Here is a 15,400-nt window from a genome sequence, read left to right on the forward strand (position 1 = left end):
AAGTATGCAACAAAATATTATAAAGTAAATACTTTGGAAACACCTCACTCCCACAACCAAAATCACTTAAATCTAAAGTATATGATATATTTTTTAAATTTAAAGCACAAATCTTATAAATTTTAAAAACAAATAAAAAACAAAGATTTTCTGGAATTCATTTTTTTGGATACTATTTTTCCTTGTTAACTGCTACATTTCAACCGCTAGTTGGGCGCTACTTAAAAAATGTTTTTGAATTTAAATCAGAGGAATTTCGTATAAATTTTACGTATATTCTTAAAGGGGTAGATTTTTAATTTTAATAAGAATAAATACTTTTTATAATAAGTAAATCGCGTACATAGAATATTAATGACCACTAGGTTCTAGCTATTTTATAGCCAAACTTCAATCGTTTGTTTCCATCCCTGACGGCGACCAGTGTGACCATCAACCGCGAAAGACTTCGGCAATCTTGGGAGCTGTCAAGTGACGTATGGTGCTGTCGTGGCGTTCGCTTCAGAGAGAAAGAAAGTCCCAGGTCGCCGAGTTGGATTGCCGCATAGTTCCACCAATTCTACTGATTCCTCAATAAAAACCACGAAAAAACACGACCAAGATGTCCCGTCAACTGTTCGCCATCTGCCTGATTGCCGCCGTTTGCGCGTCCGGAGTCTACGGCAGCTGCAAGGCCACCGTGAGCTCCTTCAGCACTCAGGATGCCACGATTCTGACCCAGCTGGCCCATGTGGGCGAGTTCACGTTGCAGTGCAGCGGCTCGGCCCCCGCCAGCCTTTTCGCCGAGTTCCCTTGCGGCAAGGTGGTGCCGGTGGCCAAGGTGGGCGACAACAAGTACCAGGTAAGCCAGTAATCCTCGCCAGAAGTCGACCAGGTAGCCTAATTCTTGTGCCGCACTAGGTGAGCTGGGTGGAGGACATCAAGCAGGGCAGCAGCGGCAACGTTCAGGTGCGTCTCTTCGACGAGGATGGCTATGCCAATGTGCGCAAGGCCCAGCGTGATGGCGACAAGGTTTCCTCGGTGAAATCCCTGCTCGACATTTCCGTGCCCACCAAGGGCGCCTACAAGGGACCCTGGATCAAGGCCGAGCTGCTCGCCGCCTTCCTGGTGGGCGGATTCGCCTACTTCGCCTTCACCACCAAGGGCAAGGTGCAGTCCTAAGAACGGATGCCTATGTCATCGATTCCTTGAATGAAATTCATTCGCACTAACATCATGTAGCATCAATTTGGCCGGGTCCCAGAGATTTTCCACATTTTGTACACCTAAGCATCGGATCACCCGCCGACCCAAAATAAACAGATCGAAAGACCAACCGAAGAAGTCTATTTGAGACTAATTTAAGTTTAATTTAGAGATAACTTGTACGAATACTTTTAAGCCTGTCCCGTGGAGGGCACCCCGTTCATGGTCGCCTCCTCGTCTGAGGAGATGTCGATCATGCTCTCCACACGCGACGGCGACATCACATAAACAAAGTGCTCCGTGGAACCCTCGGGACCAACTGGCGGCGGGAGTATGACAACGGAGCCATCCTGCGGCGGCGGTGGCGGAGTATCAATGCTGCAGTACTTGAGATTCCCGGCTCCTCCTCCTCCGCCCGAATCCTCTGGCGGCGGCGCTCCCCCATTGCAGTCAAAATTCTCCAGCTCCAGCTCCAAATCGCTGACGATTCGCATGCAGCGCATCTTGGCCAGCGACTGGAACTTCATGGGCATGGCACGCACCTGGCGCGCCAGACTCAGGAAGAACAGGGTGTTGGCGTCCAGTTCCCGGTTGGCCTGCAGCACAGCAGATACGTCCCAATCGCTGGGGAAACGCGGATCACAGATTTTCCGCGTTTTGGCGGGCGACGGCTGCTGTTGCTGCTGAATTTGTGGCATCTGCATCGGCTGCTGGGGCTGCATCTGGCCAGAATTCGCGCCTGAGCAGCTGAGATTAATGGCCGTGGTTTGCGGGGAAGGTTGTACCCTTCGCACCTTGGATGCCGGTGGCGCTGACGGCGGTGGAGGCGGGGTGGGATTGCCCATGGGTAAATTAACGCCGGGACCGTTGCCATTCAAGCGATTGGCATTCTGCACTTGATTGGCCAGGTTCTGGAACAATCCCAGAGGTGCTCCGGCTGCCGCAGCGGCTGTTAGCTCCTTCTTGAAGTTATCTGCCGCCGCAAAGAGATGCGGTTCGATGATCAGGCAGCCAACATTACTGTTGGGTCCGCTGCCGGAGCTGCAAACCGGCGGCGTGATCGTGGGTGGTAGCGGCAGTCCAGCGGCCACGGCCGCCGCCTTGAGCGTGGCCAGCGGAAACATCTGCTGGGCCAACCCGCCCACGCCCAAGCCCATGGGCAGGTGGTTGGCTAGCGACGCCAGGGCATTGGCATTGGCCTTGCTGACAGCAGCTGCTGCGGCAGCGGCTGAGGATGCGGGTGAGATGGGCAGGGGCAGGACCACGGCGGAATTACAGCCACTGGTGGCAGGTGGGGTCATTGAACTAAGCGGAGCCACTGCGGCACAGTTGAGACTCCCGGTGGCGCTGCCATTGCTATTGCTATTATGCATTTGCGGTCCTGCGGATCCGGAAGCGGCGCCCGATCCTCCTGCTGTGCCGCCCAAATTGCTGCCCGGCGAGATCATAGTCGGGGGCGTGGCCACGCCCAAACTGGACGTCAAGGCGGGCGCCGATGTGCTGCTCAAGGCCGTCGTATAAGTATTAACCGTGTGCGTTCCTATGGACGAGCAGCCTGCTGATGCAGTGGCAATCGTGATCTTCAGCTCATCCTCGCCCCCATTGCTGGCAGCCTTCGCCAGAACTTGGTAGCCAAAATCACACTCCGTGTCGTCCTCGTCGTTGGATTTTCCATTCCCATTAGCAGAGTTTCTGAAAGGGGTGTTTAGGGATTAGTTCGGTCTGGTTATTATAGTGGAGATCACTCACCTGCCCGGTCCCTGGAAGGGCTTAAGGAAATCCATGTGGTCTGCATGGGCCCAGTACTGGTACTTCTTGGACGTCTTGGTGCCCACGCGAAATGAGCGGAGATACTTGGTATAGCTGTCCCTTAGGTTTTTCCATTTCCGTTTGGAGGCCTCTGCAAAAGCAATGTAACATGGAAAAAGTTTATATTGGGGATTGAGGAATTGTGATGTATTTAAGAAGTGAATCTGTAATATGAATATGATAAGTTTATTATTTTTTATTAGATTTTGGGTTTGCATTACTTTTTTGAAAATGTTGAAATATTAAAAATTTTAAATTCAAATTTAACACCCCTCAGTGTGACCGCCTTTCAAAGCCAACGAAATGCAGTTCAAAGGGAATAGATCGTCGAATAATGCCGCATTATTTTCGGGGAATTAAGTCAGTCGAATTCTGAAAATCCCGCGAGTTGCAAGCGCTTTTTGCGAGTGAAGCAAGGAAATAAAAGATCTTAGATTGTGTTGCAAGGCAAACATATTTGCTAGTGAACAAAAGTCAATCGATCGCTGGTAAGTTGTTATCAACACTTGTAATTCCTGTGAATCTCCGACTTCCCGGATCGTAGTTTACGTACAGCGTTATTGGCTAAAGTTCATTCTATATGTAAATATTATATGCTATAATGCGTATAATCTTTGCTCCCAAAACATTGTTTAAGTTCTTGCAACTTGAATGCCGTTTGAATGAAAGGGAAATGCAAGAGAACCAAATTAATGCCGGCGTTGCAATAATATCAAACGAAAGATGTTTATGCTTATGGGAGAGCGAGAAAAAGAGAAAGAAGTAGCGGCCAATACAGGGTGTTGCAAGTTTAAAAGGCGAAGCTTATACAAAAACAAAAACAAATTAATGGTTTTATTAAAAAGCATTCGTTTGTTTAAAGAAATTTCTCTGAGAATCTAAGATTTTTTTAAAATTAGTTTAAAGTGCAGCACAGGTGGTTGCGTGTTTTGGGCCACAATTCGCACCTGGCAAGGCCGTGCGCAATGTTTTTGTTTTGAAAAGCTCTCGCCTGCCCACTCCCACTGCCGCCCCAATCCGCTCCCTTCTCGCTCTCTCTCTCTCTCTCTCAGCATCAGAGAGCGCGCAGTTTTCGCTCTTGGACTGTTTTTGTTTGTTTTTTCTGCGTGCCAGTGTGTTTTCCTTTTTGATTTTTTTTGTTTCTGCTTCTCGCTGCAATTTGCCGACCGCACTCCAACACACACACACACACACACACACACACAAGCAAGTACGTTTTCTATATATTCATATATGTACCAGCGTACGAAAAATATCAGGCCGGGCGGTTTGAGTTTGGCCGCTTTCAGGTACATATATACATACGTAGGTGGTATATATATGCGGTAGGGCAGTGTGCGTGGGCTCTACGTAATTCAATTTCCTGCGCCTCCTTGTTAGAGGGTGGGCGTGGGTGGGGGGAGGGTGGTTGGGTGGCAGTACTATTGCCACAAGGGAACCGCTGGTGTTGTTACCTACCCACTGAAAGACCTATCTCATCGGCGATTTGCGTCCACACCTTCAGCTTCACCTCGACGTTCTTGTAGTCCGGATTGTGGTTGTTGTACACCACATCGTACTTCTTGACGATCTCGATGAAATCGGAGGTGTTATCCGACGTGGTCGAGGACTCGCTGATTGCGCGCGCCACTTTCACATCCTTCATGCTAACGGTGCTTGGCCAACGGTATCGCAAGCTCCTTGCTTTTCGGCAGCCGGAGCCGTTGCTCTATGCCTTTTGCTAACAGTACACAGAGAGGCAAGAGTGGCACAGCGCGCGAGAGAGAGTGGGCGAGAGCAGCCCGGAGAGCGAATCTGAATCTGCCAACCGTCCGACTACCGTTCTGTGTGCGACCGCTCCGGCAAACGTTGGACACTTGAATGAAACGACGACGACGACGACGACGGCGGCGACGCCGCCACCGAGAGCTGCATGCACACACAAGTACGCTCCCCACTCCACCGCTCCCCCTGGCCGCACCGCACCGCCCCTGCCTGCCCTGCCCCGCAGCGCCCCCACCACCCGCCGCGCGCGCACACTCACAGACACACAGGCCGCACACACACACACACGCACACATGCATAGACGACAGCCTGAACCAACAACAACAGGCAGAGCAACAACAACCACAACAACAACAACAACAACAAAAGCGGGGCCCCAACAGCGAACGTCGTTGGAGGACGTGTAAAGAAGAACAAGAACAAGCAGGCGAGCTCATCATGACGAAAGGGAGGGGGGGCTGGGGAGGGAGGGGCGACATGGGCGTTCGCACCGCTCCAGCGCTAACCGCCCACCAGGGCAAAACAACAAAAAAGCAACAACCAGAGGGCTAGTTGCACTAGTGCCTTGTACGTACCTACGTATGTCTATATAAATATATATGTATGTGTGTTGTGCGGGTTGGATACAAAAACCAAGCGCGACAAAATTGCGATGCTGCCCGCACTTTGTGGCAGGCTTTCGCCTGCTGCAAAAGCAGCTTAAATGCATTTTTAAATGCAGCACGAAGAAGAAACTGTTGATTATCACGTGCCGCCATCAAGCCAAGTTCAAGGTCACAGCATAAGCAGAGAAATATCGAAAGGATATCATTTCGATGGAAATTGGCCAGGAGAGAGCGAGCTTCAAGTTGTGGGACAAAGAGAGTGATCTTTGCTTATCCTTATCGGTTTGGCTCAAGGGAGCTTTTGGTACCGCTAGTGTGGAGCAGCTGGGCGAGAGAAAGAGAGCCGCTGGAGAGCGGGGAGGGGTGGTGTGATTTCGCGAAAGGGGCGGTGGGGCGGCGGGTGAGGGAGAGCAGGATGAGCAAAACATAAGAGTGGGCGAGCCAGCCCAGGGGCGTAGGTGGAGCACGTCTTGAAGGGGGTTTCAACTTCTTTTTTTTGAAAAGACTTATTAGCACACTTTTTAAGAAGAATTGAAGGTGTTATGGGGATAATGTTTAAACAACAAAATCTCCTTAATATTAATTTACTTTAAAGGGGCACTACATATATGCATCTGTACTTGAACCCCCCTTGGACCCCTTGGATCCGCTTCTGGCTCGGCGAAGTGGCTCCATCGATCCGTCTCTTTCAGGTCCCCTTTCCCCCAGGCCTCCCGGCCTCTTCTTCTTTTCCTGCTGCTGCGACTCTGGGTTTGTTGTTGCGAACCTACGACCAGTTAACTTACCTACCGCTTTGGCTCCTTCCGAACCAACACACACACAGACACACTTTGGCGAATATTTAGCCAGGCGACGACGTCGGCGCCTGTGTGTGTGTATGTTTGTGCGATTTGGCTGCGTGTGTACGTTTGTATCTCTTCAGCTTGTGCGGGTTTTTTGTTGCTTTTATTATAAGTATTTTTTCGCTTTTCTCTCGTCTCGCCTCGTCTCTCTGCCGCCCTCGCCCTCGCCATCGCCAGCGCCATCGCCCTCCTTCCCTCCCCCTTTTTGCCTCTCTGCCCACCCCACCCGAACTCGCAGCAGCGACGTCTCTGTTCCCCGTCCCTCTCGCTCTTTTGGCACAAGTCCTGGCGGCCGGCTCTTGCTCTCCCCTCCCCCTCTTCCGCCACCTCTGCCTCTTCAGCGCCCCCTCTCCCTGCCTCTCACCATCCTCAGCCCCCTCCCTCTCGCACCCACAGCTCCCCGGTTTGCCAGCTCCAAACATCATCATCATCATCGTCGTCGTCGTCGTCATCATCATCATTATCATCAACAGCCAGCCCCCAAACGGCAGCAGCAGCAGCAGCAGCAACAAGAACAACAACAAAGGCCGCAGCAACAGCAGCATTTCGTGGAATGAAGAAGGGGCGTGGGGAGGGGGCGGGCGGGTAGTGGGTCGCTGGGCGTTTTGGCGTTCGACGTCGAAGGCCTGGCTGTCTGTATGTTTGGGTGTGTGTGGGCCGTTCGTAGCCTGTGAGTATGTGCGAGTGTGTGCGAGTTTGCGGCTGTGTGTGTAGCTGTGCCGCAAAAAGAGAGTGGGGTAGGGGGCAGGGAGGGGGCGGGGTGGTGGTGTGGGGCTGCCTGGAAGGGGGCGGGCAATGGGCTTTGGTCTATGCCAGCAGCAAGCTGGAACGGAGCGCAGGGGGAGGGGGGCAGGGAGCGGCCTACCGCCGCTGGTGGAGCTGTGCTGTAGTTCTTGTTGTTGTTGCTGCCGTGGGTTGTATTTGTTGTAGCTGCCGTTGCTGTGCTGCTGCTGCTGCTGTTGCTGCTGTTGTTGTTGTTGCCTTTCGCAAATCGATAAACGATGTCCGGACTGCGGAGTAGGCGAACGCTTTGCGTGTGCACATATGTATGTATGTATGTTCGGTATACATATGTACGGACGCCCCTATATACAAAACACTCAACTACATAACCATATATAATACACAATCACTGGTGTGTGTGTTTACATAATGTAGGCGATTTTTATATGAGCGCCTAACGGAGTTTTGATGCAATCTGCAGCCAGTACATATTTACTTACTTGTACACCACCTGATGACCCCCCAGGAACTATTTTGTATTTTGTGTTGACCCAACCAATTGCAGCATTGATTAAAGCCCAAAGTATAGTTTCCCGAAGGCACGCTTTAATACATATAATAATTGTTGTAAATGTTTAATACCGATATATGTAGTTAACTATATACCTTATACATCGCTAAATTTTATATTGTTATGTTATTGTCTTCTGAAAACGTATAATATATCAAATTTAAAATCATCGGAATCAATAACAATCACATTTATTAAGTTATATTTCCACGGCGTTATCTGGTCATCTGATTATTACAAACGCAACTGATCAATCAAAATCCAATCAAATTAAATATTTTAATATGTTGTATAGACAACCGAGTATGTTCTGAGTATTGGTCGATAGTATAATTACATATGTTTCTAATTTCCAAAGTATTAAATTGAAATTAATTGTTTGCAAAGAAAAAAAGATCTTCAAATTCTAAACTATTTATAGACATAATACTACAATAATTAGTATACTTTTAATAAAATCATAATAATATAATAATAATATGTCAAATAAGTTCCCTTTAATTTAATTTCAAAGAACTGTCTTTTATCTCCATAGAGCCGAAGAGCTAAAACCAATATGAGTTCCTCCTTTGAACAACATTTGGAACAGATTGTGGATGATCTTCAGGGCTCATCGAACCATTGTGATTTTGCCGTAGTTCGAGATTTTATAATGAGGCAAATCGTCAAGCAGAATAGATTGCTGAAGTCAACATGCTATGTACAAAGTTAAGCCTTTGGTAAGTAATAGTGTTATTATGATATGCAAATATTATGATGCATTATGATATGCAAATATAAATATGTGCCTCATAGGCAGCCGAGCTCTAGGTATCCAGAATTTGAACAGCGATTACGACGTGATGGTGCTGCTCGAATTTCCCTCTTACAAAGATATTGTCGTGCGCCCGGATCAACATCGTCCGGGGATGGTTCATTTGGACTTTAAAAATATGCCATTCAACAGTTTTACGGAGGACACGCTACTGGACAATCGTTGGTACCTCAAGCGCGAAGAGGTGCAAACCCTGATGCAGTGCATCCTAATGAATGCCCACGGTCGCACGCTGACAGGCAGGTACAACGACTATTACACACTGCGGTACCGCCGCAAAACAAACTGTCACACCATCACCGCGAAATCGAAGGGCCGTGTGTTCTCCATTGACTTTGTGCCAGCGATCAAGATCCACTTCGATGGATTCGACTGGGAAGGAGTACCCAAGTTCTCGCCAGGACCAAAGCGCTCGAACGGATGCACCTTCATGATTAGCGCCACTAGAAGCGAGAAACAATTCTTTAAAGAGGTCGGTAAGAATATTCAAGATGCCGTACTGTTGCTGAAAGCTCTGTGCGAGGCAAAGGACCTGCCCAAAATTCGCAACTATCATTTGGTTTCCTTGGCCATTAAACTAGCCCACAGCGAAGACTTCGAAGATTCTTCGCTGGAAAATGTCTTCTTAGATGTACGTATAAAAGGAAAATAATAGAACTAACGCAGACGTTTTAGATCTTCTATATTGATTAAGTTAAAAATGTGTACATTATTCAATTAATCTTTTCTCTCAAACCTAACAAAACCAATTTAATTGCAGCTCTTTTACGATCTAGTAGATGCTATTGAAGACAATGACCTCTAGTACTTTTGCTATTCGAATAGCAATCTTCTATCAAACTTAACGCCACAGGACCGTGTCGATTATACAAATGTTTTGGATAGCGCATACATGACCCTCCAAACCTATCCAGGACAATACAAACTTTCTTATGAACGCTGCAGCTGGCACTTCTTTGGAGATGATGATGATTATGATTATTATTTTTAAATATTTTTTTGACAGTTTTCCATATAAATTACCTTTTTCTTATAAATGTCTACTATTCCTTTACCTAACATTAACATAAAATGTTTATCAACGAAGTCTTATTATTCTTGCTTTTTTTGGAAACACCTGCTCTTGTTTTTGCTTTATTATAGTTTATCAGAACAGCCTACCCAAACGGTTTTACCTTTTGTTATTTTTTAAGCCAACTCTTGCATATTAGTTATAAGAGTGTTTTATTTAATTTCGGAGCTGTAGCTACTACGAAATCATGAAGATGAATTTGTAAAGGTCAGATTGATTTATGGACAATAAAGACAACCTTATTGTATGTACTTCATTCAATCCATGTGAGTAATGGAATCCATTGGCCCAACAATGTCGACATCCTTGCCCGAAGTAAGCTGGCGCTCCTTGATCTGCTGTTGCTGGAATAGCAACTGCACCAGAATAATCACATAGTTGGCCATGCCGTTGTACACCTGTTTTGGGGGTCATGAAGAGGGATACGAGTATTCTGACTGTAGGTCTGGATAGTACCCACCATATAAATGGTGGAAACATTGAGCACGGTTGTGCTGCCAACCTGAGCCGCCTGGCGATTGTGCATGCGCCAGTGCTGAAAGTCCTCCGTCTGCCGGCGGGCCACATCCTGGCCAGGAAAGTATCTGGAGTAGTTGCTCAACATGTGCATACAGTTCCGCTTCTGGTGAGGAACAAGATGCTCGTATACAGACAACTACTCAAATTTAGAGGGCACCCACCTCTCGCTGGAGCAAATACCCGTAGGAGCTGGTGATGATCACTTTGTAGGTGTGTATGGTCACGTGGAGCATCATGAAACCGTACTCCAAGTCCCAGGGTTCTCTGTCCAGCAGCTTTTGACAGATGACGTACACGAAGCAGGTCATGATGGTGAAGTCGTAGAAGAGGCCAGCTGCGGCGGCGAATCCAAACACTCCGTTCAGCTCCGCCAGGAGAAAGGAGCACCGCTTGGACATGTCAAACAGGAAGGCAATCTTCTCGTGAACCTCTCGAGTTCCATCAACTTTATAAAGTTGTTCCAGCAGCTGCTGCACCAGCCGCCAGCGCACCCGCAGAAAGTCCATGATTGCGATGTGAACAAAGCCCACCAATCCCACGGAACTGGTCAGCAGGGTGTAGGTAAAAGCCATCACCAAGGTGGACGGTATGCCGCAGGTGCAACGCGCCGTGTCGAAGACCAGTGACATGGAGAAGAAGAAATAACAAGAGCCGACGATCACAGTGCCATACCAATACTTCAATCGGGAGCGTAGGTAGTTCCACTTAATATGCGGAAACACTTCCAGGACAGGGCGATCGAACTCCTGCAGGCTGGCCAAGAGTTTGAGGTGCCTGCTCCTCTGCGAATCCAGTGACAGGCAGTACTCTACATAGGTGATGGAGCAGCTGAGGCACTCCCAGGTGAGAATCGACTTGACCAGCGGGCTGAGGTGACCAAACATGGCGGCCGACATCTCGGAATCCCTGAGTTTCACCATCACGCTGCCAAGAAAGCAGGTAACCAAGAAGAAGCGCGCGCACAGGGCGTAGGCAACCGTCCACCTGTTAGAGACTGCTCCTCCTCGGCCAGGGCTCCTCACCCGGATCGAGACCAATCCCCAGTAGAACAGCAGGCTGTACAGATTTCCGTAGCAAAAAACAAAACCACCGTCGCGCTGCATTGTGTGAGTAACTTGAATTTGGACTGCCCAGAGCCGTACAGAGCTATTTATTCCCGCGCAGGGGTTACAATTATTGATTACACATAGATATGATCGGACTAATTGAATACATCGTTTTGGCCGCCTCTACATGTCTGCTTGTCATACACACTGAAACTCATCTTTAAACAAACGTGAACTGGCGTGCTTTACTACGGGAATTCGAGTTGGCGGTGTTATTGTTGGCGGAGCTGTTGGAGTTGGGTGCAGTGCGTCGCAGCGCCTTCTGCAGGACATGGGCGTCCGCCGGTTCGATGCGCTTGTAGTATTGCTCCTTGGTGTCGACAATCTCGAAGCCAAACTTCTTGTAGAACTCGATGGCTCCGTCATTGTTGATTTGAACATGTCTATAATGGTTGTTAAAAGTAAGTAAAAGGTTTTGCTGTACTTTGGGTATATGCTGGGCTCAACCTTTAAGGCAGGAAATCTTGTAAAATGTAATTTTCAAAAGTATATGTTTCCTTAATCGTTACTTTAAGCCATTTAAATAGCATTTTTTGTTTTGATAATTAGAGAAATTACATGCAAATCCAAATCAATTAACTTGAGCTAAGAAGCAAGGTAAGTTAGTTAGATTTTGATCAAAATATTATTGTTTTGAAATGGTGAGCAAGTTCCAAAGCATATTCTGAATGGAAGCTGAGATAAAGACCTTACTCCTAATTACAAAACTTTAAGATATACGTAAACTACTGAGTTGCTTCTCTAGTTTTCCAGCTTTTTAGGCAGCACCCCATTTAAAGCGATAAGTTTTCTTACAGAAAAATGCTGTCAAAGTTTCCGTCCTTCTCGGCGAAGTTCATGATGTGCTCGAACATGACGGTGCCAATGCCCAACCGTCGGTACGGGGACAGGCATCCCAGGGTCATGATGTACAGACGCCGCTGGTTCTCGGTGGTGTCGATGCGACAGCAGACGGCGCCCACGACAATGTCGTTGTAGTAGGCCAATTTGGCCAGTTCGCCGGCCTCCAGGACGTCCACGTAGAACTTGTCATTGTAGGAGACCGGGAATACCACGGTGTTGAGCTTCTTGAGCTGCTTGATGTTGTGTGGCGTCACATCGCCCAGCTCGATGCTGTTCCTGCAGGCGGGAAAGGGCAAGGAGATGGGTTAGCAAGACGGTTCCGAGCCAAGCGGCACTTTTAGGTTATGATTCCGGGGCAGTCTCCACAGACACAAACCTGCAGTCAGTCGCCCTGGGCGCCCACTCACCTGGTCATGGTGTCCGTACGGTTCCTTTTACCTTAGCAATGCGCTTTGCGCCTGTAAATTCTAATAGAAAAATGTGTTTTAAGCGCCACACAGCTGATCTGATTGTCCAGGTTGCTGGCCGCTGGTTATCGTTATCGGTTGTTACCGCCGGCGACAGTGCAGAACAAATTAGCTATTTATCGAAAATAAATATCTATTAATTTCCAGCCAGATGTAAGAATTTAAAAGTAGACTATCAAATGTGTATTCAAACAAATTTATTTATGTTGTGTAATTTTTGGAAGTTTAAGGGATTGTTTACTTTTAACTATATACAGATATTATTTGTGAAATGTACAGTTGGCACGATATTTTGGGTAACCTTTCTACTCAACTTTTTTAAAAAAAATTTTGGTTTATTTATTTTGTAAAATTAAAAAACATATTGTAGTTTTAACCACTTTATTTAATAAATTAAAATTTTTTCGTTGTCCAAAAGAAATATTTACCGCTCTTGAAATCGATATCGATTTTAGCCTTTCAATGAGGGGCAAGCGCGGTTATGAGAAGTTATCATACTCATTTTGCTATCGAAAAAAAGAAAACAATCAGCGGTTTATTTTCTCCGTGATTCCAAGATATTTTGTGCCAAATGAATCCAAACATGAACATGATGCCCATGTCGGGGCCGCAGATGATGCAGGTGATGCAGTCCTCGCCCTCAGGACCTCCGGGACCCGTGCAGCACCAGCAGCAACAACAGCCGCAACCGCTGCAGCAGCAGCAGCAGGCGGAAAAACTGGACAACATTTCCAGGGTCAAGAGTTTGCTGGGTCCGCTGCGGGAATCGATGTTCCTCACCATCCGGTCGAGCGCCTTTACGCTGCAGCAAAACAATCTGGCGGACAACTTAAAGAGGGACACGGGAGCCCACCATGTCCCGCGGTTCGACAAGCACCTGGAAGACTTCTACGCCTGCTGCGACCAGATCGAGATCCACCTGAAGACGGCGATGCAGTGCCTCCAGCAGCAGAACTCCTCGAATCACTACCTCCCCGGTCCGGTGACGCCCATGCGCATGGAGACCTTTATGCCGGACAACACCGGTCCCATTCCCTATCCCGCCTACTTGAACACTGTCCGGGTTCATGTGCAGTCGGCCAAGGATATCCACGATACCTTGATTAGTGCAGCGCAAAACATTTCACAGGCTGATTGATAGTTGTAGTGGCATTATTGTTTGCCAAGCCTAGGCTTAAGTTGAATATTAAAAGTACTGCTATATAAGAAGGCCATGGTTTTTGTCTTTGTAAGCAATAATGAATGTATAGAAACACTCTTCTTGTGCATTTCGTAAGCATCAGAACAAGCCAATAAGATACGTTCGCGCAATGAGATACGTTGGCTATCTGTACTCGAAAAGTTTAATTTTCCCCAGGAACCCAGACGGTATTAGAAAAAATGAAGAAATAGATTTGTTTTAAATACCTATAGTCTAATAGTCATTTTATTTTTATACCTTTACGATAACTTAAAAAAAGGATTTGTGATCCCAATGAACCACAGAAAACTATATTTTGTAACCCAGTGTAATTGTATGACCGGATATTTAAATCTGTGTGTGCAGTGAGAACACGCTACTGCAGCTGCGCTAGTGCGTCGACAGTGAGAACGCACTGGAAAAATTTCGATAGGCAACCGTCGGACGTGTCACAATTAGAACGCAAAAGCAAAACACAGCGGAGTCGCGCATTTATTAACAACAAGAGAAGCGGTAAGCCCACAAACACTTGCAAAACTATTAGCAAATAGTTAATTATACACTCTGTTCAATCTATAGCTCAAGAAACCGAAAGAAAATGGCAGATGAACAACCCAATCTTGTGGCTGGACACCCACCTGCATGTAAGTGCACTTGCATAGGTGTGCGTGTGTGCAGGCTTGTTCTCCGTTTTTCTCATTTCGACAATTCCAATAAGAAATCTAGGAGCTGCCCCGCTGGCAATTAACAATGCAACCAATCCTATCAATTGCCCCAATATCTACGCCCTTATCAGTATCTAACCTGTTTCGGCCAAAGCTGATAAGTAAACAAACAACCAGCACACACGCACACACAAAGGCATTGCTTCCAAAAATATATTTTCACTTTTTGCTGACGTCAGATGCACTTCGGCTTTTAATTTGTTCGATCCCCTACGCTTAGGGTACTGTAATTTTAATCAGGATCTTGTAGCATTAAAGAAAACACTGCCGATCCCATAATAAATGTGTCCTGGGTCAATATAGATGCCAGCCTGTTGCTATACCTTTTGCAAGACCAGTTATTATTATTATGTATTTTAGAACTATCATACTGTCATATAGTTTATTACTTATGAATTTTTGAAGTACAAGCAAGGGGTTAACTATATATATTTTATAAATCCTTAATACATTTGTAAAATATTTTTTAATTAAAATTTCAGTGAAGGCAGGTGGTATGCGCATTGTGCAGCACAAAGCGCCCACGGCAGAGCGTGCTCCCAAGGATGCCGAGGATTGCACTGGACTGACAGTGAGTTCTGGTCATAAATACGTTTTTTAAAACCATAAGTAATCATTCATTTACCCTCAGCAACCCGTTGCCGTGAACTCGGGATCCGTGAGCGGTGCCCCTGTCAAGGGCAACACTGACTTTACGCCCGCCTCCGCCCAGGTGGCCCACTCGCCCAAGCCCCCGGCTGCAGTGCAGCAGAAGCCCCTGAACCACATCCAGCAGCCACGCAAGTGATGCGGTCTCCAACCGGCAAACTATTATCATTATCCTAGCTCCTTGATCTTTTGTTGAAATTCCATAAGTCCTCAATGGTATTGAAGTCGCCTGTGAGAGCGATATTATCTTTATATGCATTTGCTACTGCATTCCATTAATGAATAATGGTGATTCTCTGAGTTAATATTTTGTAATAAACTGTATCCCTTTTTTATAAAAATTAAATGTGTTTTTTTTAAACTAATTTTAGCCATTAAAGTTGCTAATCTTGGGAGTTCTAAGTTTTTGGTAAGCTGTTGCCAAATTTTTTTAAGTGAAATATTTATACATTTTTAGGTACACACTTAAAAATAAACATTTATATAAAAATTTTAAAATTAAGAATCCAACATTTTTATAATGCAG

General features: G+C 46.7%; 7 protein-coding genes across 11 annotated transcripts; 4 read left to right on the forward strand and 3 right to left on the reverse strand.

Annotated features, from left to right (window-relative positions):
• The first annotated feature begins 467 nt into the window (after nucleotides 1-467).
• LOC108022805 (translocon-associated protein subunit delta) lies at nucleotides 468-1,315 on the forward strand. The gene is made up of 2 exons (XM_017091939.3): nucleotides 468-841; nucleotides 901-1,315. The coding sequence occupies exons 1-2, from the start codon at nucleotides 602-604 to the stop codon at nucleotides 1,159-1,161; spliced, it is 501 nt and encodes a 166-aa protein (XP_016947428.1). The 5' UTR covers nucleotides 468-601; the 3' UTR covers nucleotides 1,162-1,315.
• A 9-nt stretch (nucleotides 1,316-1,324) lies between these two features.
• LOC108022800 (uncharacterized) lies at nucleotides 1,325-4,867 on the reverse strand. Its single transcript, XM_017091933.3, has 3 exons — nucleotides 4,453-4,867; nucleotides 2,935-3,085; nucleotides 1,325-2,877 (listed from the first exon to the last, which is right to left on the reverse strand). The coding sequence occupies exons 1-3, from the start codon at nucleotides 4,637-4,639 to the stop codon at nucleotides 1,377-1,379; spliced, it is 1,839 nt and encodes a 612-aa protein (XP_016947422.1). The 5' UTR covers nucleotides 4,640-4,867; the 3' UTR covers nucleotides 1,325-1,376.
• LOC108022802 (uncharacterized) lies at nucleotides 3,317-9,647 on the forward strand. 5 transcript variants are annotated; one of them, XM_044091802.2, is made up of 4 exons: nucleotides 3,317-3,482; nucleotides 8,036-8,219; nucleotides 8,296-8,945; nucleotides 9,075-9,647. In XM_044091802.2, the coding sequence occupies exons 3-4, from the start codon at nucleotides 8,343-8,345 to the stop codon at nucleotides 9,117-9,119; spliced, it is 648 nt and encodes a 215-aa protein (XP_043947737.1). In that variant the 5' UTR covers nucleotides 3,317-3,482; nucleotides 8,036-8,219; nucleotides 8,296-8,342; the 3' UTR covers nucleotides 9,120-9,647. The 5 variants fall into 5 exon arrangements, 4 of the variants coding, with proteins under 4 accessions (XP_043947737.1, XP_043947738.1, XP_043947736.1 ...); XM_044091803.2 differs by having other exon boundaries at nucleotides 3,334-3,482; nucleotides 8,015-8,219; XR_006367630.2 differs by lacking the exon at nucleotides 8,296-8,945.
• On the reverse strand, nucleotides 9,623-11,011 carry LOC108022801 (putative gustatory receptor 47b). The gene is made up of 3 exons (XM_017091934.3): nucleotides 10,067-11,011; nucleotides 9,847-10,008; nucleotides 9,623-9,784 (listed from the first exon to the last, which is right to left on the reverse strand). Exons 1-3 carry the CDS (start codon nucleotides 11,006-11,008, stop codon nucleotides 9,644-9,646), a joined length of 1,245 nt encoding a protein of 414 aa, XP_016947423.1. The 5' UTR covers nucleotides 11,009-11,011; the 3' UTR covers nucleotides 9,623-9,643.
• Nucleotides 11,012-11,020: 9 nt separating this feature from the next.
• Nucleotides 11,021-12,538, reverse strand: LOC108022804 (probable N-acetyltransferase san). Its single transcript, XM_017091938.3, has 3 exons — nucleotides 12,262-12,538; nucleotides 11,807-12,130; nucleotides 11,021-11,394 (listed from the first exon to the last, which is right to left on the reverse strand). The coding sequence occupies exons 1-3, from the start codon at nucleotides 12,267-12,269 to the stop codon at nucleotides 11,172-11,174; spliced, it is 555 nt and encodes a 184-aa protein (XP_016947427.1). The 5' UTR covers nucleotides 12,270-12,538; the 3' UTR covers nucleotides 11,021-11,171.
• A 270-nt stretch (nucleotides 12,539-12,808) lies between these two features.
• On the forward strand, nucleotides 12,809-13,530 carry LOC108022803 (mediator of RNA polymerase II transcription subunit 29). Its single transcript, XM_017091937.3, has one exon. The coding sequence runs from the start codon at nucleotides 12,893-12,895 to the stop codon at nucleotides 13,457-13,459; it is 567 nt and encodes a 188-aa protein (XP_016947426.1). The 5' UTR covers nucleotides 12,809-12,892; the 3' UTR covers nucleotides 13,460-13,530.
• Nucleotides 13,531-13,883: 353 nt separating this feature from the next.
• On the forward strand, nucleotides 13,884-15,220 carry LOC108023093 (death-associated protein 1). Its single transcript, XM_017092353.3, has 4 exons — nucleotides 13,884-14,014; nucleotides 14,081-14,145; nucleotides 14,709-14,797; nucleotides 14,858-15,220. Exons 2-4 carry the CDS (start codon nucleotides 14,100-14,102, stop codon nucleotides 15,011-15,013), a joined length of 291 nt encoding a protein of 96 aa, XP_016947842.1. The 5' UTR covers nucleotides 13,884-14,014; nucleotides 14,081-14,099; the 3' UTR covers nucleotides 15,014-15,220.
• Nucleotides 15,221-15,400: the final 180 nt, after the last annotated feature.

Source organism: Drosophila biarmipes, chromosome 2R, assembly GCF_025231255.1.
Source record: "Drosophila biarmipes strain raj3 chromosome 2R, RU_DBia_V1.1, whole genome shotgun sequence".
NCBI lineage: Eukaryota > Metazoa > Arthropoda > Insecta > Diptera > Drosophilidae > Drosophila > Drosophila biarmipes.

What these genes read in the sequence shown, in the direction of transcription:
- LOC108022805 (XM_017091939.3), top strand. Translation starts at nt 602, where the DNA reads ATGTCCCGTCAACTGTTCGCCATCTGCCTGATTGCCGCCGTTTGCGCG. An exon ending in TGGGCGACAACAAGTACCAG is followed by an intron (nt 842 to 900) that starts GTAAGCCAGTAA and finishes GTGCCGCACTAG; the next exon opens with GTGAGCTGGGTGGAGGACAT.
- LOC108022800 (XM_017091933.3), bottom strand. Translation starts at nt 4,639, where the DNA reads ATGAAGGATGTGAAAGTGGCGCGCGCAATCAGCGAGTCCTCGACCACG. An exon ending in TGAGATAGGTCTTTCAGTGG is followed by an intron (nt 3,086 to 4,452) that starts GTAGGTAACAAC and finishes TTGCTTTTGCAG; the next exon opens with AGGCCTCCAAACGGAAATGG. An exon ending in CCCTTCCAGGGACCGGGCAG is followed by an intron (nt 2,878 to 2,934) that starts GTGAGTGATCTC and finishes CACCCCTTTCAG; the next exon opens with AAACTCTGCTAATGGGAATG.
- LOC108022802 (XM_044091801.2), top strand. Translation starts at nt 8,283, where the DNA reads ATGTGCCTCATAGGCAGCCGAGCTCTAGGTATCCAGAATTTGAACAGC. An exon ending in TGGAAAATGTCTTCTTAGAT is followed by an intron (nt 8,946 to 9,074) that starts GTACGTATAAAA and finishes ATTTAATTGCAG; the next exon opens with CTCTTTTACGATCTAGTAGA.
- LOC108022801 (XM_017091934.3), bottom strand. Translation starts at nt 11,008, where the DNA reads ATGCAGCGCGACGGTGGTTTTGTTTTTTGCTACGGAAATCTGTACAGC. An exon ending in GGTATTTGCTCCAGCGAGAG is followed by an intron (nt 10,009 to 10,066) that starts GTGGGTGCCCTC and finishes GTTCCTCACCAG; the next exon opens with AAGCGGAACTGTATGCACAT. An exon ending in ATGTTTCCACCATTTATATG is followed by an intron (nt 9,785 to 9,846) that starts GTGGGTACTATC and finishes CCCCCAAAACAG; the next exon opens with GTGTACAACGGCATGGCCAA.
- LOC108022804 (XM_017091938.3), bottom strand. An exon ending in AACTTTGACAGCATTTTTCT is followed by an intron (nt 11,395 to 11,806) that starts GTAAGAAAACTT and finishes CAACCATTATAG; the next exon opens with ACATGTTCAAATCAACAATG.
- LOC108022803 (XM_017091937.3), top strand. Translation starts at nt 12,893, where the DNA reads ATGAATCCAAACATGAACATGATGCCCATGTCGGGGCCGCAGATGATG.
- LOC108023093 (XM_017092353.3), top strand. Translation starts at nt 14,100, where the DNA reads ATGGCAGATGAACAACCCAATCTTGTGGCTGGACACCCACCTGCAT. An exon ending in GGCTGGACACCCACCTGCAT is followed by an intron (nt 14,146 to 14,708) that starts GTAAGTGCACTT and finishes TTAAAATTTCAG; the next exon opens with TGAAGGCAGGTGGTATGCGC. An exon ending in AGGATTGCACTGGACTGACA is followed by an intron (nt 14,798 to 14,857) that starts GTGAGTTCTGGT and finishes ATTTACCCTCAG; the next exon opens with CAACCCGTTGCCGTGAACTC.